Source organism: Stylophora pistillata, chromosome 4 (genome assembly GCF_964205215.1).
Source record: "Stylophora pistillata chromosome 4, jaStyPist1.2, whole genome shotgun sequence".
Taxonomy (NCBI): Eukaryota; Metazoa; Cnidaria; class Anthozoa; order Scleractinia; family Pocilloporidae; genus Stylophora; species Stylophora pistillata.
The window spans coordinates 38,260,667-38,288,451 of NC_142522.1; the positions used below are offsets into that span (position 1 = coordinate 38,260,667).

The 27,785-nt window shown below is 38.5% G+C and overlaps 3 protein-coding genes across 3 annotated transcripts in view; 2 read left to right on the forward strand and 1 right to left on the reverse strand.

Annotated features, from left to right (window-relative positions):
* Positions 1 to 7,414: 7,414 nt before the first annotated feature.
* Positions 7,415 to 7,843, reverse strand: LOC148733626 (uncharacterized). Its single transcript, XM_088758015.1, has one exon. The coding sequence runs from the start codon at positions 7,841 to 7,843 to the stop codon at positions 7,415 to 7,417; it is 429 nt and encodes a 142-aa protein (XP_088614141.1).
* A 4,402-nt stretch (positions 7,844 to 12,245) lies between these two features.
* LOC111325337 (perlucin-like protein) lies at positions 12,246 to 26,261 on the forward strand. Its single transcript, XM_022929144.2, has 5 exons — positions 12,246 to 12,413; positions 12,731 to 12,924; positions 17,541 to 17,654; positions 25,518 to 25,635; positions 26,081 to 26,261. The coding sequence occupies exons 1-5, from the start codon at positions 12,293 to 12,295 to the stop codon at positions 26,254 to 26,256; spliced, it is 723 nt and encodes a 240-aa protein (XP_022784879.2). The 5' UTR covers positions 12,246 to 12,292; the 3' UTR covers positions 26,257 to 26,261.
* A 448-nt stretch (positions 26,262 to 26,709) lies between these two features.
* LOC148733627 (perlucin-like protein) overlaps positions 26,710 to 27,785 on the forward strand; it is a 1,590-nt gene continuing 514 nt past the window's right edge. Inside the window, exon 1 of the mRNA XM_088758016.1 lies at positions 26,710 to 26,878. Within this exon, the coding sequence (XP_088614142.1) occupies positions 26,710 to 26,878 (169 nt within the window). The remainder of the gene's footprint in view (positions 26,879 to 27,785) is intronic.

Genomic DNA, 27,785 nt, shown 5'->3' on the forward strand with positions numbered 1-27,785 from the left:
TCCGAAGATATATGTATACCGAGGTATTTAAAGCTGCGAACATTACTTACACTATGATCTAAAATTGAAACAGACAAATCTACTTTGCTTTCGCGTTTCCTATTACTACCGATAAGCATGCATTTAGTTTTGTCCAAATTTAAAGTCAGTTTGTGATCATGAAGCCATTTCGCCACACCTAGTAGATCGTTATTTAACTTATCACTCAACTCCTTTGAGGATGTACCATAGCAATAAATCACAGTATCGTCTGCATAAAGTGACGCGTAGCAGGAGTTAAGCACATTTGGCAAGTTATTTATGTAAATCACAAATAACAAAGGCCCTAAAATACTACCCTGTGGTACCCCATGCGTGACTGGAAGTTCCTCGGATAACTCATTTCCACATGAAGTGCGCTGTTGTCTACCAGTTAAGTAAGAACGGAACCAGCAAAGAGCTGTTTCAGAAAGGCCGATCTCGGATAGCTTGTATAACATTACTTGATGGTCTACCATGTCAAATGCCTTGGTTAGATCGATGAACACAGCCCCGCAAAGCTTTCCTTGTTCCATGTTTAAGAGCACATCATCGGCAAATGAGGTCAAAGCTGTTGTGGTTGAGAGACCCTTCCGGAAACCAAACTGCTTGTTGGACAATAAATGATTGGTAATCAAGTACTGATACAGCTGCAAGTGTACCGCTCTCTCCAAAATCTTACTTAATGTAGGGAGGATTGAGATGGGGCGGTAGTTGGAAACGTTAGTCCTGTCACCTGACTTAAACAATGCCGTGATTTTCGCGCATTTCCACAATTTGGGAAATTGACCAGTGCGAATTGAAAGATTCAAAAGTTTAACAACAGATGGTGCAATAGTGTGAGCTGAGATTTTAAGAAGTCTCGCGCTAATTTTGTCAAGACCAATCGCTTTGTTTGTCTTCAATGACAAAAGCTGCTCAAGCACAAATGGTTGATCCAATTCAGTCAAATCGAACTGGAAAAGCGAGTGTTTTGAAATGGAATTTAAATTCAAGGCGGAAGTTTGTATTCTATTTGCTAGAATTCGACCAATGGAAGCAAAGAAGCTATTCATTGAAGAAGCAATGGATTTGGTTGTTATATTCTGAACGCCATCAGAGATAATACACTGAATACTCTCTGAAGATGAGTTCCGATTGCATGCTTCGTTCACTGCTTTCCACACCTTTTCTGAGTTACCGTTTGCTTCCTCGATCATGTCACTGTAATATTTAGACTTGGCAGTACGTACTAAGCCATTAACCTTGTTCCTAAGCTTTGCATACATTGACCAAAGACGCGCCGAGTTCGATTTTCGCGCCTTTCTATGCACCCAGTCACGTTCTTTCATAGTATCACTTATTTGATTGTTCATCCATGGAAGAGGCGTTCCCTTGACACGCCTTCGTTTCACTGGTGCGTGTCACTACTATAAACGAGTTGAAAAACAACCTCAAAAAAAGTAACACAATGACAATCATCATGAATAAGACAGAAATAATAGAGGCTAAAGTGAAACTCAACACTAATGTTCAATTCAAACCTCTCAAAGCAGAAAGGAAAAAACCGGCAGGAAAGGGTTAATGAGATCAAAATGCACGGTTGAAACGTATTGATGACATGACTAGGGCTTTCACAAACCTCTAATCCGCCTGAATACACAATCAGCCCTTGCTGGAAACAACTTTTTTTATAACATCCGATCGTCTCTTGCAAAAAGAGGTAAAATCCCTTACGACACACCTGTGAGAGCAAAAATACAATTTGAAGGCCAATAATGTCACGCGACCACAAATGCCATATGGATAGGGAGTCCGTAACAAGGTAAAAATAACTGACCAATCAGAGGTACTCTTTAAAGTGCACCTAAACCCAAAATTTTTTTTCGCTTAACGAAATAAGCTTATTTTTTGGAGTATTTCTGTGCAAAAATTTTTTAATTTGCTCAAATCTTTAATTTTCTATGCCCAGTCAAAATACGGAAAATCGGCCGCCATCTTGCCCCACGACCGAGTTTAAAGAAGAATGGCTCTAGCGGGTAATGTGACGTCAAATCGAGAACACGAAAGTCTGCATCTCACACATTTTCATTTGTTTGGGAAGATTGTCATCGATATTGTCCGAAATATGCCGACTAGTTGTGTTGTATGAAGAATGTATGAAGCGCGATACCCTCTTGCAAATTTCGCACGTTGCTACATCCTTCTACAACACACTTAGTCGGCATATTTTCGGACAATTATCGACTACAACCTTCCCAAACAAGTGAAAATGTGTGAAATGCAGACTTTCGTGTTCTCGATTTGACGTCACATTACCCACTAGAGCCATTCCTCTTTAAACTCGATCGTGGGGCAAGATGGCGGCCGATTTTCCGTATTTTGACTGGGCATAGAAAATTGAAGATTTGAGCAAATAAAAAATTTTTTGCGCAGAAATACTCAAAAAAATAAGCTTACTTCGTTAAGCGAAAACAATTTTTTGGGTGTAGGTGCACTTTAAACAATAGCGGCAGTTCAAAACCAAAAAAAACGAGCAAACAAACAACCGCGTTGCATCAAGATTGGAAATGGGCCTTTAAAAGTATCTAGCATGTGATGTGTATAACCCTCTATTTATTCATTTTGGAAATAATATCTTGGAAGCTATCGTGTGTTCTCGAAATCGTCCGTTTGGGTTGGCAACCCCTTCCACCATCTATATACCTAGGTTATTACAAAATGCGACAAGTGCTGTCACAAAACGCGACAGTTTATTTTATAATAATATGCATGAAAAAAATCATACGCGTCTAGTTGGCCGAAAACGAGTGTATTTTACATGTAACACAGGTGCAAAGTCGTAACAGCAAAGTAGGAAAACGAGGGCAAATTACTAAAAGCGTGCACACACTTTTAAAATGTCGTTTGTCTTGACTTTCTGTGACGCCTTTTTCATGTAAATTATAAAGTAACTGAGCTATTTTCAGTTTTTTGTCTACGACAAATTAGCTCGTGCAAATTAACACAAAATTCCACTCAAAATCATCTTATTACCTATTTGATATATAGTTCAATGGCCTGTTTTACAGTTTGAGAGCTCTTTTATTAAAACTGCCACAAGTTTTATTTCAAAGTACGAAAATTTTTCCACAAAGTGCTATAGAACGCCTCTTCCCCGCCGCTCAGATAAAAACTTCACTATTTAATTAGTTGCTATAGTAAGCATATGTAAATTCGCCCACAACACGTTGGAAATTGAGCCTCGCGAAATATTCACTCCCCATTTTTTGTATCAATAGTCGTCCCAAGTATTGACAACTGTAGCAAAACTCGGCAGAACACTAACAATGAAAAGTGGTTTTTACCTTTGAGGTTAACAGCAGACGACGTTTTCTAATGGGAGAAAATGATAAACAAGCTGAAATGTTTGATAAAGGAAGTTGAAAAAAGATAATGTGGAAGGCTATACAATTGCAGGCTACCCCGTTTTAAAGCTGATTTCATTTCATTCCAGATGGTTTCTGTACAGGTTGTCAGGGTTCTGTTTCCTGATAGGTTTAGAAGAGAGAGTTTCGTCATCAGGACAAATAAAAATATTTCCCTATTTGAAAAGTTTCAGAATTTTAAAGTCTAAAATGGAAGTGTATCAATTACCCTACGAGTCTGATCCATAGGAACTTGTAGAGGATCTTTCGGTCAGATCGGCCTCTTGACGATATCCACTTAGTTTCCTGCCAAAATTGAGATAAAAGCTACCTAGACGAGACAAAAAAGAGCACATAAAAGAGGTAAGGGAAAAAACCGTTAAAGTCTGCGTTCCGTATGCTTCGGCCACTCCATTTCTTGAGAATCTTCCAGATAAATCTTGCAGGTGCTATTTGGCAAAAATATCTTGCCTGGGAGGTCACTATTTTCGACAATCCACTCAAACTCGAAAAAGAAAGGTTCTTTTAGTTGCCTCGTGAGTATTTTAAGTTAGCGCTAATGTACAAAGTTTAAAGCTGATACTGTGATCACTCCCTTTGCCGTAGGCCAAAGTTTCGGCCGAAAACTTTCGTAAGTTTTTGAGTTTTACGTTCATTTCTAATCAAATTCAAAGTTTTTATTCGTACTTATGAATCATCCGGTTACAAGTCTGATTGTTTCCTCTCCCTCATTTAAGTGGTACGGATAATTAGTATAATTACTTCTAAAGAAATGAATTTCATTTGACCTGCGAAAGAAAATCAAGCAAAAAGGTGATAATTATTTTTTTCTTTCATATTCAACACACGAGAAATATAAAATGCTCAACAAAGATACAGAAGATCATTCTGAAACTCGGGGTTACCGCTACACTGGATTTAGCGACGGTCTCAAGAAACTTGCATAAGTTGTTCATCGATTGCACATCTCTTTGTCTGCTATCAAATTGAAAAGCGCTGAAACTCTAAAATTCCATTTAAGCCGTTCATCTATTCCTTGATTTTGTATGCAACCAGCGAGGACCTCCTTACGGAAGGCAGCTTGTTAAAGATTTACAAAGGTTTATTTTCGGTAACCTGCGCGTCTGCTATCATGGCTGAATGTATGGGTAATAGTAGCGCTGATTGATCATGATGGTCATTATAATTCCCGCAATTTACTCCTTTTAAATTCGTTCATTATTGATCCTCTAGTATGTTTTAAAGGGCCACGCTCAATCAGTGTGCTTTGGGCACCACTGTTATTGTTATTATCCGGGAACTCGTTCCTTTTCCCTCACAAACCAAACAGAAAAAGCAAAGAATACCACAACGGCAGTATCACTTTTGCCAATTTTTTCTATGGCAAAAATAGGAAAAGGGTATCACCACTCAGAGCACAACTAAATTGCTATTGTGAAAAAGGTATACTGACGGTGCTTTCTGTCAGTGGAAAAGAACAAGAGACAAAATAGGAGAATTTTTGAGACGGGTAAACAGCTACATTGTGCCTCGATGCAATCACTAGTCTCGGCTGACATATTAGACTCAGAAAGTATATTCATGGACACAAAAGTGTACGAACGCAAGAGGTTTAACCCTTGACAACCAAACGTATTTCAAAGAGAAGGAGACCTTCGTTGAAAGGGTTCGTTGAAAGGAGAAGCGCTACGCTTCCTCTGAATAAATTCGACACGCTCAGCGTTTAATAAAAACATACAGTGTTTCAAAATACGTTCAAAGAATACCAAGATTGAATTTTGAAAAAAAAATGTATTTCAGACCCTGATTTCATCGGGAGAGAAAGGTTACTCGAACACTTTACATGGACTTGGGCTTGCGATCAGTTGTAAATGTTTCCCCGTCTGATGGTCAATAAGTGCCTAAAAGAGCTTTTTGTTTCACTACCCTCTTTGAAGTTAATTAGCAGGGTCTCTGCGTACTCGCTGCTCGTTTTTTTTTTTTCTTTTTTTTGTCAAATCCCGACGCTGCTTTTCGCTTTTTCCATGCCTTTTGAATTGATATAGTGAGGCATATAAAATGGTAGCTTTCCATCGCGCAGGACGACCTCCGAACACCCGGTGTTAATACAACAAAAGTAAAGTTTTATTCCTCTGGTCATTTGTAATTACAATTATTTTGGACGCTGGCGAACTGACATATAAGTATTGACAAATTTACATTAGACATTGGCGAATCGACCTTATACGTTGGCGAACTGTTCGTTGCCGAACCGACGAGTTGGCGAAACGACTGGATACCGAGAAATGGTATTTCGTTAAAAATTTCACTTATCTCAGGCTGCCATAACCTCCCGAGCGACCTTTTTGAATTCGTGGTAACCAGGTTCGTTGGGATCCGTCGGGAGATCATATTGGCTTTGGTTAGACACTCCGAGCTTTGTCAATCCTCGCCGTTTAGTGCTTCAGTTTTGGAATGTAGATGAGTCGACTTCTGGCCATGAAGAATTGATTAAAAAAGGAGAAAAACTTCTAAAGTAAAACCAAGTAAAGCCAGAACATGAACTGAAGCGTAAAATTTCTAAATACTTTGCATGCCTCTGCTTTCTTCACGCCATACTTATGGATCGAAAATAGACACGTCTTATTTAGGATTTTTAAATATGCAAGGCTTATTTAACCAACTTGTAAAAAGGTCTCGTTGAAGTCTGCTATTGTCAATCGGATGATAAAAAGGTAATTATTTTAGTTTTTGCTTTGGTGCTTATTAGCTCTCATTTGAAAAAGATTTGTCGGTGGTGCATTCGAAGGCTTGTCCGCTTCGGCCAAAACTTTTGTGGCCACAAACCATCCGCAACTGTAAAGCGTTGGTGATGATAGAAAATTTGTACTGAACCGTACTGAACATTTTGTAATGCGGTTAGGCCCTAGCTGAAGAAAAAGTGAAAAAGAAGCTACTACTTTCCCACTTGTTATGAACATCAGGGGCTCCACGATTACTGGCTGGCGGCTCACGGCGTAAGCCTGGTTTTTTCATAATCCTCTGAGAAGGCATGAGATGATTTTAAATGACCAAATGCCCCCTCTTAAAATGAATTAATAGGTTTTGCAAAATTCAGTGATAGAATTCCCTGAAATTTGGTTCGAACGTTGACTGAATTAGAAAGAACAAGAGAGTGGCAGTGTTCTTTTTACAGTCAAAAACTTTCTTGCTCGCAGCTGCCTTCGAGAGTTACTCATGCGAAGTTTTCAACTCTCGAGTTTAACACATCTATGAAGATTACTGCTTTAATTTCAAGCTTGAGGTTTCTCCAAGCCTTTGCAGATCAAGTCTTACGATCAAATTCAAGACCATTACTTGAACTTAGATTTACCAAAAAATAATTTTCAAATCCTGAAACGCAGGCAAGTTATCGAATAAAGGTATTTCGTTAAAAATGTTACTTACATCAGGTTGTCATAACCTCCCGAGCGACCTTTCCGAGTTCGTGGTATTCAGCTTTGCTGGGATCCGCCAGAAGATCCTATTGGCTTATGATAAACACTCGTCTTTGTCAACCATCGCCTTTACGTACTGCAGTTTTGGTATGTAGATGAGTCAACCTCTGGTCATAGAAAATTGATTAACAAAGGAGAAAAAGTCCTAAATAGCGCTGCGCGGGAGTGACGTCAGTAAAATTAGACCCCCCGCGAGACTCAGACAAACAAACTGGTGGAATGGCTGTAGATACGAGTGTTTCTTTAGTTTCTTCGACATTTAGCCTTCTAAATTTGGCGATTTTGACAGAAAATGACGGTGTACCGGGATCAAAGTTCGAAAGCGGCCCGGAGAAGTATACCGTGGAGCAGCTAAAGCGATGGTTAAAATAATAGTGTCTAATAATATTGTCTTTATTGTTCAAAAGATAAAATTGCACATCTTATGTTACATTAAAAAGGATGTAAGTAAGCTTAGGTGTATCTCTAAATAAGATAAGTATATACGTAAAAACAAATACGAAAATCGAATACAAAAAGTACACTTTTACAAAGCTACTTAAAAACAATTCTATTAAAAAATGTATTCTTAAAACGGTTCGTGCGAATGGCGGGCATTACAGAGGATTTATTTCTTAACTTATATCTCGTAATCTTGGTTTCAGGGAAGTAGGCTCTAAGAGGGTGGCTAAGGATAGTAGAAACCTCGCTACAAATTTTGTGATTTTGCACATTAAGTAAGTCACCTATCACTAATTTCTTAGATATGTAACTACGTTTAAAACAACGATTTGAAAACTGCTGGGCTATAGTTAGCTCTGACTCAGAGGCCCCATACACAGATAGAGCATAAGTAATATTAGGTAGGACAATGGAATTAAATAAAACATCGACTTCTGCTTGGCTACATCCTTCTTTGCGGAGGCATCTGATAACGTATAAACATTTATCAGCTTTACCTCGACATAAACCCGTAGATGACATAAACCCTCCATCATCTACGGGTTTATGTCGAATTAATTTGATGGCCTGCTCCCAGTTGGCTTGTTAGCTCAATTGGTAGAGCGCTGCACTAGTATCGCAGAGGTCAGTGGTTCGAATCCCGTACAGGCCTGAATTTTTTTCAGGTCTGATTTTCACTATTGCTTAAATAGTGCTTTACTGCGAAGGATCGTGCACATATACGTTTCATAACCGCAGTTCATATATATGTATTTCATATATATTTGTTGTTTGATTTACCATCTACGGGTTTATGTCTAATTTGATGGCCTGCTCCCAGTTGGCTTGTTAGTTCAATTGGTAGAGCGCTGCACTAGTATCGCAGAGGTCAGTGGTTCGAATCCGGTACAGGCCTGAATTTTTTTCAGGTCTGATTTTCACTATTGCTTAAATAGTGCTTTACTGCGAAGGATCGTGCGCATATACGTAAGATTTTGGTTGTTTATTCGAAGGGCGGCCAGTGAAATTTCTGAGGCTTGCTTCGTTGCGATGACCGGAGATCGCCATGATGAGTTAGCCGCGATGCAACTCAGCATGATCGCAGTCACTCTGACTCCATTATGAATTGTATGAATATTTAACAATTATTCCACGAGCGTGCGTTGGATATGAGATGATAGATAACCAACAAGGCGCGTAGCGCCGAGTTGACTATAATCATCTCATATCCAACAAGCGCGAGTGGAATATTTGTTTTATTAAAAACGCCCCCAAGAAATTATTATTTTGTAAGAAGAAACCGGATTTTTTAGCTCCCTTTTGATTTTAAGCTGACGCGCACGCTTACCATATTTGTAGATTATGGTACATTGGCTCATATACCATAATGGCTAAGCCAATAAAAAAGTCTTGAATTGCATTATCCAATGATACAGTTTTTAATAATAGCAGTTATGCCAGTTTTGTAATATTTTTCAAAGTTCCTGTTTTGTTCTGTTTTGTTTTTGAAAACGAAACAAGATGTACTTTACAAGTGTTGGCTGTTTGATTTGTATTTCCGCAAAAAGCTTACACTCTAACTGAGTGTGAAAACCTTCAAAACTCCGACATTCCATTTCGTTTTCTCTTCAGGATTTTCGTCTCTACGCATGTTGTAATAACGTCGATTACGGTGCTTGGCATGAATATGTATATAAACCGTTGTTTAGTTCTTCTTTTGTTACCTGCCGGCTCGCTTGTTTCAGAATTTCACTTTCAATTAACTAATAAAAAGCTAGAGAAAAGTATGGGAAATGGTCGGATGGTGTAACAGCCTAAGCTCAGCTCTGTGTTTCGTACTCTGACAGAGCTCGCTCTTTTAACCAAAGATAGTGCCCGTTATAATTACATCCGAACTGTTTTATGATGCAGATTAGCTTTTCTTCCAAAAACGATTTGGCGACAGTCTTAAGTAACTTGTGTAATGTGTTCATTGATCGAATATCACCGGTTTGCTCCCAGTTTTTAAGATTTTTTTTTTCAATTCCTTGAATTTGTATGTAACTAACGAGGGCATATTCGTGCTTGCGATAAAGCCAGTGCCTGCCAGCATAGCTGACTTCACAGTCATTACAGATGCTCCAATATCTAGTCATCGTGGCAAAACCCTTCAGTCTTACTCCTTTAAATTTCATGAACTGTTGATCTTCGATGAAGGTGTTGGTAAACTCTTGTATTATATTATGAATTATTTAAGTACCTTTCAGGTCGGTCGATGGAATATGTTCAGCAAACAAGCCAACAGAACATTTAATCTGATATCAACAAAATTGTTTTTCGAAATATCTCATTGTCAATGTTTCATTTGGTTTCAGATATTTAGGGATACTGCTATAACCCAAGATAACAAAGTAGGATGAGGAGTTTTTTCTTATTGTTCGTTCTCCAGACGTGGAATGTCACAGATGGCAGCGATGCTGCTGCGCAGGGTAAACACGCAACTACGCCATTCCGACATTGAAATTTGAGGGTCTTAATAGGTTAATTTTTTTTAACGCCAATTTACAGTTAACGGTTTATTTCTTTCCGTTGAGATTAAAGGAAAACTTTTACAGCTAGCTTATTTTACGACAAGAGTTCAAATTTGTCGATTTTTACGTCCAGCGGCTCACCCTATTGAGACCCTCAATTTTAAGGATGGTATTTTGTAAAAGGCAAATTATTACAATAACAGTGACAATGACAGAGGAATACAACAGCGCCAGCGAGAATGACAAAATTATATTACTAGCCATAGCAATAAGAATGCTTGCATGACAATAGCTTAAACGTTTCCCAGAAAGTCGCCATTGCAAAACCGAAAGTCGCGTTGCTGCAATTCGTAACCGTCGCTTTACTTTATATAAAGAGGCCTTAATGCGACTGCTATTAAGTTTTGGCGTTTCAGCCTGTTCATAAGACGAAATTATTCATTGTTTGATCAGTGGGCTTTGAATCACAATTATATTTAAATGTTATTTAATAACTGTTTGTTTGTTATTTCGTTTCCAGACTGTGGTTCGGTGGTGAATGACACTTTGAAAAGTCCAAATTATCCTGAAGGCTATCCACACAATATGGATTGTGAATTTATAGTTCCTATTCCGTCCGACTTTAGAATAAAAGTCACATTTGAATACATAAAGTTGCCCAATCTAAAAGATTGGTATGAGTGCATGTAAGTGAAGAATGGCTGTTTCTATTGACTTGCATGACTTGCATGACTTGCATGATGTGAACAACGAGAAACGGTTGAGATGACCTATCAGTTTATTTTGCCTCAGCACTAATCTAGTCAAACTATTTAAAGTAAAAAATTCCTTTCCGGTAATCAAATCTTCTTGCTCCACCGACAATCTCCCCATCCATACTTCCCTGTTGAGTACGTCAGCAACATTGGCTATTAGCCCTACAGGCGCTTATTGTTCTTTTCCGAAATTATCGATCGTGCGTGGACTCTTAAAATAAGCAAGTGAAGCAAGCTATCAAATGTGAACTTTAGAATTATATATATAACAAGTTAACAGGCTTCGAGCCAACAGAGACGCCGCGCCAGAAGGATCCAAAACGATTCGCAGTCCAAACCTCGATAAATGATAAGAGAAGTAGTGCAGCACACGAGGACGGACAACTTCGAGCGAAGAAAGACATATACTCACTAAAAAATCTAAAAAGTTTAATAAAATACTTTTCGGTCCAAGACCTTCATCAGTTGTAATACAATAACTTACAAACTCCTTAAATAGGTTTACAAAGAGAGCGTGATGACACGTATTAACAAAAACGGTAATTACTCCGCGAAAAATTATCACAATCTACGAGAAAAACAAACATAGAAATTAAAAAATTGTCGAATCCACTGAAACTGTTAAGGAACCAGCGTAGAAATAAGGCGTGAATTGTACCAAAATTCCCAATCAAAACTAAGACCGGGGCCTTTGATGCCCGCTCAATTTGGAAAAATTCTCCACATTAATCATAGTTTATTCTTTTTTCGGAGTGAAATTCTTGGCACTCATTCAAGCCGAAAGGTGCCAGAGAGAACAACTGTGCGCTCCAATATGCTTCTTTGGCAATTAAAAGTTTCTCGATGTTACCTGAATTGTTTACGGTCGCCTGCACTTGATCAATGCATTGGAATGAGAGATCGCTTAAATCAAGTGGTGTTTTGTTAAAATGTACCGCTACTTCACAGGTCTTTTTCGTAGTGACCATAGCAGACTTGTGGCTGCGAAATTTAACTCGAAAGTCATTTGTTGTGGAACCATTCGTGCAAGAAATGTCGCCTACAATACATTTGAGAGGGAGAAACTTTTAATTACCAAAGAAGCATACTGGAGCGCACACTTGTTCTCTCTGGCACCTTTCGGCTTGAATAAGTGCCAGGAATTTCAATCCTAAAAAGGAATAAACTATGATTAATGTGGAGAAATTTTCCAAATTGGGCTGGCATCCCCTTGAAGGCTCCGGTCTCCATTTTGATTGGGAATTTTGGTACAATTCTCGCCTTATTTCAACGCTGGTTCCTTAACATTTTTGGTTGATTCGACAATTTTTTAATTTCTATGTTTGTTTTTCTCGTAGATTGTGATAATTTTGTACACTGTGATACTTTTTCGCGCAGTAATTACTGTTTTTGTTAATACGTGTCATCACGTCCTCTTAGTAAACCTATTTAAGGAGTTTGTAAGTTATTGTATTACAACTGATGAAGGTCTTGGACCGAAACGTTATTTATTAAACCTTTTTAGATTTTTTATTGAGTATATGTCTTCCTTCGCTCGAAGTTTTCCATCTTCGTGTGCCACACTACTTCGATATGTATCTATACATATATATATTTGTGGTCTCGAACTATTACTTTTAGTGCTTTAGTACACGTAAGTTTAGATTAATTTTTTACTTCATTTCCAAAGGTGTGATTATTTGACGGTCCGCGCTGACAACAGAAGCTATGGAAAATACTGCGGTGCAATGACAGGCGAGACCATTTTGGTAACTGGAAACTACATTGTGATAAATTTTCACGCTGGGAGTGGTTTTTCCAATAAAGAGAGAGGATTTGTGTTACAATTCGAGGTTGTTGATCCACCAGGTAACGTATCAAATTTTTCAGTTTTCCAGAATGTATTACAGTTAAAAAAGAGAGCAAAGGATTATCTTTAAATATCGCGCTCAGTAGAAACGACAACTCGCGTAAAGCTTAGAAATAGATTGTAGCTGTGAGAACGATAGCCTTGCGATATGTCGCCGTTATGTCCCACTGAAATATCGTCAATAAATCGCGATAATCCGCGATTATGGCTTGCATTACGTTTGCAGAGTATCTTAAGTTACTTTTGTTTTGACCGATAATATCTGACGATCCCGCCAAGGACTAAACAATGGCTAACGTGACCTGTTTTGCTTTAGTTCAACCAAGTATCTGTCCAACCGGTTGGTATTATCAATATGGATCATCTTGTTACAAATTCAGCTCTGAGTCTCTCACTTGGAACGAAGCTGTGACACACTGTCAAAGTCTTGGAGGCTACTTAGTGAAGATCGATGATGCCAACGAGCAGTCTTTTATCACGGAGAAAATCAAAGAAATGCGACATGTACAGGTTCGTGACGAAGAGAGGAATGACAACTCGGTAAATTCCTTTCAAACCACTCCCTAGACACTTAAAATCTTTACAATTATTCCAAGCAACGTATGGCAGTCTACGATCTCCCCCTACGGCTAGTCAGTTCTGAAAGCTGCAAATCTCTAAAATAATAATTTATCTTTTAATGAAATCGGTACTAACGAACGCCTTTCATTTTACGGATTTAGTCATGTGTTTTTCACGTTAATTCTTACTGTGAACCACAAATTGGGACAACAACAACAACAACAACAACAACAACAAATCTTTTCACCCTTATTCTTGAGAAGATTAAATTAACATCAAATAAAAAAAAATTGAAACTAAGAGGGTGTTGGCTTCCTAATATAACTAGATGGTTAACAAGGCTGGGAAGCCAAATCATATTCTTGACTTTCACCCACGTGACACCACACTTGACAACGGTTGCTATCCGCCATTAGTGTGCCCCTCAAGCGTAAACAAACAAAGAGATGCATAGTACTTTTACTAAATATGGTTCATTGTATAGTGGTTGTATGTACTTCTGAAAGCGGAAAATTCGTCGTGGCTGTCATAAAATACCCAAGATTGTATTGAATCAAGGAGAAGAGCACGAAAAGCTCACGAGAGAGAGAAGAAGGCGCTGGATTTAAGCGATCAGTCGAGGCGATGACAGAGACGAAGAGAATCCTCGACAGTCAATGAGTATGTGAGTTACATTTTGTTACTGGAAGAGCTGCAGCCTCCTGGGATAGATATCACATCGACTGGGTTCCAAATCTAAACCTCGGAAAAGAACAAGCGAAGCAACCTACAGTCAAAGAAGAAGTGAGTTTGAGGGCCGAAAGGGCCAAAGAGCGCAGGAAGAGAAACATCGAGCGTCAACAAATCGAAGCAGCTAAGAAGAAAAAAGAGCTGGAACAAAGTGGTCTGGCTGTACAAAACATAGATTTTACCACTGCCAGCGCATCTACGACGATGTTTCAAGCTTAGACCCTGATGAGGCTTGTGGCAGTACAAACTATGGATATTTTGACGGAAACGAGACAGAGAAAGGAAATCGAACGGTCGTCCACATAATGGTTGATCGTTCTAGTTCAACTGAGGACTTTGAAATAGTTTCTGAAGGCAGGAGAAATAGGGGAATTCAGGCACTAGAATTCAAATGTTTGTTTAAGAACTCTGTGTATCATGCTCCAGACGAGGACCTCTTCCATTCATATAAAGTTCGCCTTTACACCGGATTGTCTCCATTTGAAGTACTTAATGGTAGTATTCGAACATGTACGTCACCGTACGTATCAAGACGATCTAATTTAACCAATTTGAACAGCGTTCAAGAATTTATCATAACTTTGATGAAGCTACGGTTAAATGTACTATTTCAAGATTTAGCATACCATTTTGAGGTGTCCTTAACAAGTGTGTCAAGGATGTTCACCTCATGGATACAAGCAATGGATTCGAGGTGGTCAGACTTCATTTAATGGCCAGAAAAGGAGCAGCTATGGAAGACTATGCCAATGTGTTTTCAATATACCTTTGGTCGTAAGGTAACTGTAATAATTGATTGTTTTGAGGTTTTTATTGAGAAACCAACAAATCTTATAGCCAGAGCTCAGACCTTTTCTTTATACAAGAATCATAACACTGTTAAGATTCTGATTGGAATTACACCCCAAGGAACTGTCTCTTTTGTTTCTGAAGCTTGGGTAGGAAAAACTTCGGATAAATTCTTAAACGAGAACTCTGGAATCCTAGGAAAACTGATACCAGGAGATACTAATGGCAGATAGAGGATTCACAATTTCTGATAGTGTTGGGTTAAAGCAAGAGAGCTAGTGATTCCTGCATTCACCAAAGGAAAAGCTCAACTAGACCCAGTAGATGTAGAGCGTTCAAGAGGCATATCCAATGTTGGGATCCTTGTGGAGCGAGTTATAGGTTTACCACAAAGGAAATACACTCTTAGAAAGAACACTCCCCACTAAATTCTTGAGTTGTGACCTAAATGGTCCCACAGAGAACCAGGTACCCATAATAGATCATATTCTAAGAGTTTGTTCAGCCCTTGTAAATTTTTGCCCACCAATAGCACCATTTGACTAGCTAGTTTTTAAATCAGTTTTTATTGTTTTCTAAAATAATACCCTGGTGGAAATCTTTCCCATAATCCGACAGGGTATTGGAACCTTGATTATCCTATCAAGATCCTGTGGGATCCTAAGACTCTTATAAATAGGGATCCTAATCCTGGACAGAATCCTGTTTGGGATCCTGGTAGAATCCTACAGGGTCCTGGAAAATATTTTCACAAGGGTAGTGTAAGAACTTTGTAATATATTAGTGACCAACCACCTCTAATGACCTACGCTTTGGGCAGATACCTAAATACAATTTTGTACAGCTTGATCACTTTCAACATATGCATTGCCACTATGGTAACTAATTATTTGGTATCTATTAGTGGAATGGTTTTCATTAATCCATTAAATACACTTTGGGGTAATACACCATAGTTCCATTTCCGTTTTTTTTTTTTATCTTTACACTCTACTCATCATACTTTGTTTCACAGGTTAATGAAAACCATTCTAACTAATGGACAAAATTATTTAGCTGCTGATTAACTGAACTAAAAGAGCAAAGAGAAATGTCTTGTTAACAAATAGATTAACACTTAAATTGAGAACATTAGTGATGTAAATGCATGTCAAGGATGGCAAATATCAAGCTCATAGTGATTGTGGCTTTAACCAAAAAGCAACAACAACAAAAATTATTAAATTTTTGAATCAAATATGTTTTAAATAGTAAAAGTCATCTTGCATGTTGTCAAAATAATACGAAAAACAAGAACAAAATATTATCAATATTTTGCAAAATTATTTCAAAAATGGCAGTATTTTCCTCTAAAAATGAAGTGCAGTATTTGTGCTTAGATTCATATTTCTGGTAAATTCTATGACAAAGTTGTACAATTCTATGTATCAATGGGAATAATTTCACATTATTTTACACCAATAGATATGTTATGCTATTTATAAAATTCAGAAATGGCCAATATATTCTTATGAAAATAAATTGCAGTAATGGTCTTTAAATTCTTACCTCTGGCTAATTCTATGACAAAAATATACAATTCTAAGTATCAATGTAAGTGATTTCACATTATTTTACACCAACAAAAATGTTTTGGTACACAAAATTCAGTGATTTCTCCTGCATTTAGATTGCAAACAATTTAACTGCAAAATAAAAATTAATAAATAGCACAAAATAGTGTTAATTAAGGATAGTAAACAACAGATTGCACTATTTAGTAATACTAGTGTTTTGTGGGTAACTAAATGGCTGCATTGTTTGCACTCTAGTATATGTAGTTCGAGTTTGATTGGAGTATCCATCGAAAGATTCAGTGTGATTGTCAAGTTTTTCTTTTAACTTTTTAGCAGAAGAGAAATCAATTTCTTTTGCCCTTGCACAGGTAACATTACTTACATAAGTTGGAATAAGCCATGAACATTTTACTTGCGTATGGGCCAACTTTTTGTTGATTCGAGTCCAACTTTCGATATAAAATAAATCACTGGCAACGTGTGAGCACGAATCAGCTAGACCTGCTTTACAGCCTAAGCAATGAGCGGAGAAAATTCTTCTATCTTTTCCTGTAATAAGCCAGATATCGACGAGAGGACCATTCATACGCTGTTAATGTCGTACTTAACTAGAAACAATTCTTCCCTTCACGGACGCCACAGACCCAGAAGCCACTTGGATGTATGCTTCGAGACTTCTGTAGTTCTTGAACTGGTCGTCAGTATAATGACTTGTTTCCAAAACCAAGAAACTGAACAAGCCCGACTGCTCTACTGGCGGTAAATACGATTAGTCTTCATTTGGAATAGTAGCTGGATCGATGCCGATTTTTTCAATTTTCTGGATGTAACGATTCTTTATATTACCCTCCAGTGATGTAGCATATTTCGAAAATACTGGTATTGACATTTACAGGTCTATAAAAGCGCTTTTCAACGAGAAAATTAACAAACACTACAGAAATGGCATTACTTTACATACATTTCCTTGCTGCTGAGGGGCACAGTAATGGCGGACACTGTAATTGGATATGCCTGTGACGTCAAGTGAAAGTCACGAATAGAATGAATTACAATATATTAGGGCCGGAAATTACAATATTAGGGTCGGGAGCTCCATCTTTCCATACAATTACAAACCACACACAACCCACAATTCCTCAATTCGCTACGACAAAAGGCTAACGCTCGAAATGTCAGATTCACTCAATCAACTTAGTTGATAAAACCAAATGATCTTTTACACAGGTTCGTACAAAACGAGACGATAGTAACATGGTACTCGATGATGATAGGTTGTGTACCGTCACATAACACTGGGAAAATGATAAGTAACAAAGTCAGCTTTTGCGAATACAATACCGAAAAAAGGGCTCTGAAGGTCATTTTTTGTCGTTGTCATCCAAAGGAGATTATAAACATAACTCCTAGATCGAAAGAGGTAAAAATTCCATAAGTCTAAAACGTGAGCATCATTGCTACGATTTTTCATTAACAATCTCTTACTTTTAGGCAACTTGGATTGGGCTACACGATCCTGATAACAGTAACAATTTCAAATGGATTTATGATGATACTCTTGCCAATTTCAGCAACTGGAATACAAACGAACCTAATAATCCAGCGGTATGATACAATTATTATACCATTCTTATCATATAACTGTTTAGTTTAACACAAAACTTGCAGTCATAACATTAAACCTTCCTAAAGAATCACGCCCCCCTCAAAAAGGGGCAATTAAAATTGATTTTCCAATTCTGACTACACTCATAAGAGTCATTTCATGTGGAAAGTTTATTTAGGGTGCGTCAGTTAGTCCTGAAGTATAGGCATCCTGATACTGCACAATCTTGACATACTGAGATACAATAAAACTAAGGGTTCTACGAAAAGAAACTTTCCACACCAAATACGAAAAACCCCGTTGATAAACCACTCTTGAGATGTGGCCAAAAAATACAAGGAAATGTATTCCTCATCTAAGACAGGAGCACAACACCCCGAGGGAAGGGTAGATTAACCTGGTTACACTAGTAATCGCAAAGAAAAATTCACTATTATAATGATATTTTACAGGGAGTCGGAAAACGAAAATTACAAAAAATGCAAAGAAAGAAAGTGGTCAAGAATAAGACTGACCGATCGACCTCGAATTGCTCAATTTCCTCGGGAGAAACCTCTTCAATGTGCCATCAGAATATCAATTTCTGGCTTATTCGTTCCCATGCCACTCAACACTCAGAAATTACATACTTTGATCTGCATGCTGTACTGGGCCTTTTTTTAAACTCAATCGCGTCTTTTTAAATTTAAGAATCATATCTAAACTTCAAACCCTTTGGTTCAATTGCAAGCTTAAACTTGAAAGATTGCCTTATATCTTTGACTCATCGTATGTTAAAATCACAATTGTAGGCATAACGTTAATACTCGATTCACAAACAGATCAACCTACCATCCTCCTAAAATTTGAAAACTATGAAAAGTTCAATATCTGATGTAATGGACCTAATTTGTAGAATGAAGTCAGGGATAAAAAAAATTATAATTTCATCCTCGTTTAAAAAGAATGAACTTCACTAAACATCTAGGGTACAGGACGAGTTAAGGTGGCTGAACACAGTTTTCGCGCGCGCTTTTGCTGATGCAATTCAGCGCGCGCACAAGGATTGCAAAAAACAAACATGCCGTCAACAGAGCGGTCATTTTATTTACTCTGCACGTATCCGCACTATCTGTTCTATTTAACAAATGGTAAACACCACAGCGTACACTATTGAGTTATGGATGCACGCGGGAGGTTGCTAAGCACGAAAGAAGCGTAAGAGTCGCTCGAGGCGATAGCCGAGAGCGACTCTAGCTTCTTGAGTGCTTAGCAAACCTCCCAAGTGCATCCATAACTCAATAGTGTACGCTGTGGTGTTTACCATTTGTTTTATAACATAACATTGATACATTGTAGCTAAAGAGTTCTCTTTTAATTAACAAATCTTACGCGACCAGAAAAAACAAGCGCGCGCGGAAAAATAGTCTTTGCATTTGCTCACGTCAGCAGCGTACACCCATGGGCAAATGGGGGACGCTAAATTGACCAATCAGAGCGCGCGCTTTACTTTGGTTATGTTATAATTTTCTTTAGAGTTGGCGCAGTGTACTGAAGGCTTTAATCTTTTATTACAAAGACATGTTAAGGAGGCTCGAAAGGGTTTTCAACAATTAACAGCAAGCGCCAATCATTAAAAGATATCAGGACTGTCAAACTTATCATCAGGATAATAACTCGACATATGCATAACACTATGTTAGGGAAATCTTTTAAGGGGGTTCGTCAGGCATTATCTGTTGCCATGGCAACAGTACAGTAGTGCTAAAAGACCCTCTAAAACTCAGTTTTTGAAAGATATCTCAAAAACCAGGTCGGTGACCTAGTTTTTTTTTTTTTTCACATTTCTTAAACGTCATCACATTCTCTACCTGTATACGTGATATAAAAAAAAACTACCTGGTAGAACTTGAATTATTTAGGAAAAGGCTGTTTTAAAATGTAAAAAAATTTCCTCTAGATAAATTTTTTTTAAATTTTCTTCAGGAATGCGTAATGATGTAAATAATTTGTATACAAAAAATTAGGGTAGGTCACCGAACTAATTTTCGAGATATTAGTTCATCAACTTAGTAAGGTTTATTTCCGGTTTTTGCAATTCTAACTTACACTTTTATGTCCGGTCACGCGTTTTTTACTATACCGCTGACTCACAGGCTCATTTTCGCGAGAATGAGTTCGTGTCCGCGCAATTAATCGATGGATGCCCTCAGAGCGGAAAAAATCGTTCATCCTGATGATGGATTCACAGCGTTTTGTAATTTTACACCTTCCTGAAAATAAGTCATCATTTGAGACTCAGACTGCTTTCTGTTACGACAGTTGGAAATGAACTCCGGAGAGAATTCTTTAGAGGAATGATGACAAGTTGATTTTGCAGATGGCGCCAATGCCAGTACTCCATATTGAGGCCGGTAATGTTGAGTTTCTCGTACACAGATTGTAGTGTAACATGAGATAAACCAGCATCTGCCAGCTTCTGGACCATGTTTGTCGAAAGATGAAGCTTTCCATCGAACGTCTGGATGGTATCTTGTCGCTGTTCCGAGAAGATGGCTTGATCGAAGGCCTCATTCAGCGAAGCACATGCATTTACCATGATTGACCGATATAATTATTGTTCATGTGCAACTTGAAGTGGAGGAGTGAAAATAATTTGTAGTGAAAAGAATTTGCTTTAGCGTCTTCCAGATTGTCATGAGCGTCAAACTCAGTGGAAATTAGGGTTTCTTATACGTCAGTAATTTGTTGGTCGTCGCAGATTTCGCGAATTTCTATAATTTGCTTGGTACTAGAGGTATGAACAAGACCTGGCTTCATTTTTCTTTTTTTTCTCTTTGCCACTGCCATAACCGTGAACTTTCATTATTTCATTTTAAATGGAAAACAAAACAAATTTTGCAATCCTTTCTTAACAAATGCGAGTTTGCCTTTACGTAGTTGTAATTTACAGTGTATCGAGGGAAATATCAACAATCTTTCTCACAAGTTTAAGATGAATATTTTATTTTAATTTTACCGTCTGTTGTTGAATTAGAATTAATTTAAAGTCTCATCTACATTTTTACGATTCCTTGTTTACTGAAAATTATGTTTATTTTTATAGAACTTTTACACTTCTCCATTCCTGTTCATAAAACTGTGAATGTTTACAATCCTGGATCCAACAATGATTTCATTTTCCTTTTCATCTTCCAGTGAGTTGTTTGAGAAAGTTCTCGGTCATTTCATTTTATTAGGAGTCAAATACAATGCGAAACAAATCGTAGCACTCAGAGGTATCCACTTAAATTTCTCGCGGAACAAAGTAAGACCTACCGAATGCACTCGACACGACTTTATTGATGGGGTGTCGACTTCACCATCCTCCTTTAGCTTGTTAAATAAAATTTTTTTGACCACTTTCGGCAAGAACCCTGCCATCTGAACATTTTCCTACCTGCTTTCAAAAAGTAAACTTTCCATTTTTGTTTCTCAAATAACCACTTCCGCTGGAAACAATAGAGCTAGAGGTACCCGGCAATTTTGAAACGCTCATGGCGGCCATGTTTGTTTACAACTCGCCCGCGGATCTGATCGCGCGCGCCATCGCTTATTTCTCTCGCGAGTAATAAGCTTGCGTGTGTCATGGAATCCATTCTCCCCGCGGTCGAAAAAACCCTTTCGAGCCTCCTTAAGAAAGTTAACGGTGCAAATTACCCAGCAATTCTCAGCTTTTTCGCCGTTACCGAAAGAAACCAGTTAAATTCAGCGCACGCGTAGTAAGTAAAAAATTGCGATTGAATGGAAAATTGCTTTCTCGGAAATATGCCTATTTCTTGAAAACCACTCATTTGAGTTTCACGAAATTTGACACGAAAATACTTTAGGAAATAACTGAAGTATTGAAAAAAATTAATTTTTAACAAAGGAAATTCTAGATATAATTTGGATATATTAACAAAGTTGAAATGGTAAATTGGCCACCGTAACGATTACAAAAGCTGACGTTTCGAGCGTTAGCACCTTCGTCGGAGCGAATTGTGGGTTGTGTGTGCTTTTAAAGGCAGAAAATGGAGCTACGTTATTGATGGGAACATGGCAACGAGAAAAACAAGAATAAATTAGTGGAATGAAAAGCGTTCGTTGAGCTCTGTGGGATTTAGACTGCCGGTTTGAAAGATGAGCTTTTGTTCAAGATTTTTACGGCTTTCCGTGCTACCTAAGTGTAGGGAAAGACCGCAGATTGCCATATGTTGCTTAGAATGATTAGGTAAATTAAAATGTCTAGCGACTGGTTTCGATGTGTCCTTGTCATTCCTTTCCACATCTCGAAGGTGTTCTCGGAATCGGTCACCTAGTCTTCTGCCTGTTTCGCCGATGTATATCTTTTTGCAATATGTGCAAGTTATGCAATAGATTACATCGGCGGAGGTGCACGTGAAGTGATCGGTGATCTTAATGGATCGTTTAGGTCCCGATATTTTATCAGTGTTGTGAATAAAAGGACACGTTCTGCATCGTGCACGAGCGCATTTAAAAGTGCCTGGTTGATCATTAGTCTGAAAAGAACTTCTGACCAAAAAATTGCCTATGTTTTTGTCGCGTTTGAATGAAATGAGCGGAGGCTGCGAAAAGATAGTGCTTGTCTCTGGATCGTTTTGAAGTAATTTAAAGTTTTTAAGAATGATGGATTTAACTGAGTGGTTGTGAGGCTGAAACGTGAGAGTGAATGGAATGCGGTCGGAATCTTCCTTATGCGACGTTTGTAGTGCTGAATGTCGATCAATAAGTTGGGCGCGGTGGTAACCCGCTTGAACGACAGAAACAGGGTAACCACGTTTATCGAAAAACTGGCACATTGACTCTGATTTGTGGTGGAAATCAGAGTCATCACTACATAAACGACGAAGTCTTAGAAACTGAGAAAAAGGAATGGAATTCTTAACGTGAGATGGATGCGAAGACGAATATAACAAGTTATTATGCGAGTCTGTAGGTTTGTAATACACACTAGTGCATAAACCGTTACCTTCAATTGAAACTTTGATGTCTAAAAAGGATAAAGAATTGTCAGAAATTTCCCAGGTATATTTCAGAGCCGGGTGAAAAGAATTGACTGCAGTTATGAATTGAGTGAGCTCCTCTCTGGTAGAGGAGGTAGCGCCGATACAGTCGTCGATGTAGCGACCGTAGAGTTCAGGTCTGGACCCGTTGTATTGGCTGAAAAATTGATGTTCGACAAAACCTACAAAAAGATTGGCATAGCTAGGTCCCATTTTGGTACCCATGACTACACCATTGGTTTGTTTGAAGAAGTTATTTCCGAATGAAAAACAATTGAGTGTGAGCACTAGTTCGGCTAATCGTAGTAGTGTTTCAGATTTAGGTTCCTTATCAGTACGTTGATCAAAAAAATGTTCAAGGGCCAGAAGGCCTTCGCCATTAGGAATGACAGTGTAAAGAGACGTAATATCAACGGTGAAAAGAAGTTTGTTTTGGCCAAGGAAATTAAAGTCTCGAAAATTTTGAAGAGCGTGTTGGCTGTCCCTAATATATGATTGTAAAGTTTTGACGATGGGAGCCATAATTTTGTCTAGATAGCTGGAGACAAGTTCGGTAGGGCAACTGCAAGCCGAGACAATGGGCCGACCCGGGTTGTTAGGTTTGTGAGTTTTAGGTAGAAAGTAAATACGAGACGTTCTAGGAGTGGTTATGATGAGATTTTTTGCTGTGGCCGGCAATGCTTGTTTAGTTACGAGTTGGTTGATCGTATTCTTGACGGAGTTTTGATTGCTGGCAGTGAGGTCTTTTTCGACCTTTTGATAAAAAGAGGTGTCAGAAAGTTGCCGCAAAGCTTCTTTCTGGTAGAGGTCGGTGCGCCAAACAACAACTGAGCCGCCCTTATCGGCAGATATTACGTCTCTTTACACTGTCATTCCTAATGGCGAGTTCGAAGGCCTTCTGGCCCTTGAACATTTTTTTGATCAACGTACTGATAAGGAACCTAAATCTGAAACACTACTACGATTAGCCGAACTAGTGCTCACACTCAATTGTTTTTCATTCGGAAATAACTTCTTCAAACAAACCAATGGTGTAGTCATGGGCACCAAAATGGGACCTAGCTATGCCAATCTTTTTGTAGGTTTTGTCGAACATCAATTTTTCAGCCAATACAACGGGTCCAGACCTGAACTCTACGGTCGCTACATCGACGACTGTATCGGCGCTACCTCCTCTACCAGAGAGGAGCTCACTCAATTCATAACTGCAGTCAATTCTTTTCACCCGGCTCTGAAATATACCTGGGAAATTTCTGACAATTCTTTATCCTTTTTAGACATCAAAGTTTCAATTGAAGGTAACGGTTTATGCACTAGTGTGTATTACAAACCTACAGACTCGCATAATTACTTGTTATATTCGTCTTCGCATCCATCTCACGTTAAGAATTCCATTCCTTTTTCTCAGTTTCTAAGACTTCGTCGTTTATGTAGTGATGACTCTGATTTCCACCACAAATCAGAGTCAATGTGCCAGTTTTTCGATAAACGTGGTTACCCTGTTTCTGTCGTTCAAGCGGGTTACCACCGCGCCCAACTTATTGATCGACATTCAGCACTACAAACGTCGCATAAGGAAGATTCCGACCGCATTCCATTCACTCTCACGTTTCAGCCTCACAACCACTCAGTTAAATCCATCATTCTTAAAAACTTTAAATTACTTCAAAACGATCCAGAGACAAGCACTATCTTTTCGCAGCCTCCACTCATTTCATTCAAACGCGACAAAAACATAGGCAATTTTTTGGTCAGAAGTTGTTTTCAGACTAATGATCAACCAGGCACTTTTAAATGCGCTCGTGCACGATGCAAAACGTGTCCTTTTATTCACAACACTGATAAAATATCGGGACCTAAACGATCCATTAAGATCACCGATCACTTCACGTGCACCTCCGCCGATGTAATCTATTGCATAACTTGCACTTATTGCAAAAAGATATACATCGGCGAAACAGGCAGAAGACTAGGTGACCGATTCCGAGAACACCTTCGAGATGTGGAAAGGAATGACAAGGACACATCGAAACCAGTCGCTAGACATTTTAATTTACCTAATCATTCTAAGCAACATATGGCAATCTGCGGTCTTTCCCTACACTTAGGTAGCACGGAAAGCCGTAAAAATCTTGAACAAAAGCTCATCTTTCAAACCGGCAGTCTAAATCCCACAGGGATCAACGAACGCTTTTCATTCCACTAATTTATTCTTGTTTTTCTCGTCGCCATGTTCCCACCAATAACGTAGCTCCATTTTCTGCCTTTAAAAGCACACACAACCCACAATTCGCTCCGACGAAGGTGCTAACGCTCGAAACGTCAGCTTTTGTAATCATTACGGTGGCCAATTTTACCATTTCAACTTTGTTGATATATCCAAATTATTTCGTTACTCCCACCGACGCAGCCCCAAACAGTTTCTTTCGAAACTATCAGCCCTGAAATTCTAGATAATGGAGTGAACCTTCAACAAGGGATAATTAAAGATCTCTCTGTTAAATTGTTAGCAAAATGGTGTTAACTTGTGAGTATCGTTACAAGCTCGTTGCATGCAAATTATAAAGATAATCTAATGACTAGAATTTCTACAAATAAACAAAACCGATTTTAAAGGCCCGTTTATATTTATTCAAGTCGCCATGGCAACGACACATACATCAGCTTAGCTATCAAAAAAAACAAAGTTTGTGTTGTTAACTTGCTTGCTGCCAGTTTTGGCGACCGAGAAATCAAAGGTCTTAGAGAAAATGGTAAAAGAAACACAGGTATCAAAAACTGTGTTCAGCCACCTTAAGCCGTTGTTTTTTTTGTGTTGTTGTTGTTGCTGGCAAACAGGAGGACTGCGCAACAGCTTATGGGGTTTGGTACGACATGTATGATGCGCCCTTCCCTGCGGGGAAATGGAATGACATACAGTGTAGTGTCACGACTTACTTCATTTGCGAGAAAAATGGTAAGTCCAGTTGCTGGCCGTTTTACTCATCGTTTTTACATGACGTCACGGCCAAGTTGGTGGCCAAGTCTATCTTGTACATGTTGTGTTAAGACTATTGTCTTTGTTGATATTCCGGTCTCCACCTAATTTTCACTCATTTCTTTAGCTGTAGGAGCAGTGATTCCAATTTAATTGTCTATGTTTTATTTGTCAAAAATCCTCGTAAACTGCCATCCAAACGGGAATAGGTTGATGATCCCAATGCAATAAGGAAATAGTAGGTTAGATCTACCCTTTATCAGTTTAAGAGTCATATTTTCACGACCCTGCGATCTTCTGCTGTATGGTAACCTTAGTTCCCTTATTTATGAAGAAGCAAAATGTTCTCAAGAGTGATACTGTCCTTTGATGAATTATTAATAACAATCATTGTAAACGAGTTGTTGTTGTTTTCTTTTTTCAGCCGACTGCGGTTCAGTGGTGAATAACACTTTGAAAAGTCCAAACTATCCTAAAGGCTATCCACACAACATGAAGTGCAGTTATTCAGTACCTATTCCACCTGGCAAGAGAATGAAAATCAAGTTTCAATACTTTAAGTTGCCTGATCCTATTACTGATATGTTTCAGTGCTTGTGAGTAATGATCGATTGTTAACCCCATGCGTACAAAGGGGAGGTGGGGGAGGTGGTAGAATTAATGTTCAACTCCTCCCCCCTTCACCTCATTAACTCTGAAAACGAGATAATTTTATCTTTTCGATGATTATGAACAGAACTGAATAATAAGCCAATGTAGTTTCGAATCCATGGCTGTCCCGTGATAACAGCACAAAGTACTTTTTGCCTTCAATAGTTTGAATTCTGAATTTTGTGGGAGAAACGATTTCATGCTTTACGATGAATTTATGTAAAAAAAGAAGTGCTATTGATGATGTTTTTGTTTCACGTCATTTATCTACGCTTGCCTCGAACCATTTCTAACACGCCTCTTTTCTAACTCTGTCTCTCAGTATTATCATTATTTTGTGAATATTTTCACTTCATTTTTGGAATTATTTTTGCTTAATTTTCTTAAAGAGAGGACTTTCTGATGGTTCATAACGAACAAGAGCAATACTTTGGAAGTTATTGTGGTACAGCATTTAGAGAAACCATTTTTGCAACTGGAAATAAAGTGGTCTTAAAGTTCCAATCTCTGGGTGGTTTTGACAGCAATGACAGAGGATTCTTACTACATTTTGAGGCTGCTGACCCACCTGGTAAGACAAGATAGTAGCAACAGAAATGAGAACAGGGGGAACGTTTATATAGAAACTGTGGGGCTGCCTCAGTGGTGGGTATTACGCGAGTATTTGGTTTTATCCACTGAGTTGATAATGTGAATTGGCCATCGTGACGAGATTTTCAAGCGACGTTTCGAGAGTTAGCCTTTGTCAGATTCCCTGTGACGAAGAGCCAACGCTCGAAACGTTAGCTTTAGAATTAAGTCACGGTGGCCGATTCACACAATCAGCAGACGAAATGATTAACTCTGCAGAACCTGGTCCGTTGAAAAGTGAAATATCAAGTATGGTGATTCATGACAAACGGCGCATACAGAAATAGAGGCTCTATATTATTCATCTCTTTACTTAGCTGAGTCAAGTCTCCGTGTTGATCAGTAACTGTAGTCCAAAAAAAAGAGAAGGTCCACTTTCTCCTCCCCGACCTCCACCACTTTTCGCTCGTTCCGTTGACTGAGAGCCTGGGAATGGCTAAGTTAGGCACCGCATAAATTTCTGAATGATCTCTTTAGTGCAGAGCTAAGTCAAATCACTTACTTGTGTTGTGTTACCTAGGAGATTCTACTGTTCGTGGTCTTCTATTAACTCTGTGTTGAAATTTTGAGCGACCTACCACGAAAACCTAAAATTTATCCAACCAACCCCCTTTCCCCCTTCTTCATAAAAAAAAAAAGAATTGGAGAATGGTCTTCAATTTGTGTTTGAGTTTACTCTCATGTGTATAGTAGGGATAGTAAGGAAAACATCAATTCCTTCAAACAAACTTACGATCAAACAGATGAAAATTATCAAAATAGTCTAAATGCCCTGTGATGTAATCTGCAGAGTGTTGAATGTTACTTCTGATCCCGAGATCTAGTGAGACTGAGCCAGTTCGACTCAC

Bases quoted from the DNA above. Each gene is read 5' to 3' on its own strand.
- LOC148733626 (XM_088758015.1), bottom strand. From the start codon at position 7,843: ATGTCATCTACGGGTTTATGTCGAGGTAAAGCTGATAAATGTTTATAC.
- LOC111325337 (XM_022929144.2), top strand. From the start codon at position 12,293: ATGACAGGCGAGACCATTTTGGTAACTGGAAACTACATTGTGATAAAT. The intron at 12,414-12,730 runs GTAACGTATCAA...GTTTTGCTTTAG, and splicing joins CGAGGTTGTTGATCCACCAG to TTCAACCAAGTATCTGTCCA. The intron at 12,925-17,540 runs GTTCGTGACGAA...TCTTACTTTTAG, and splicing joins AAGAAATGCGACATGTACAG to GCAACTTGGATTGGGCTACA.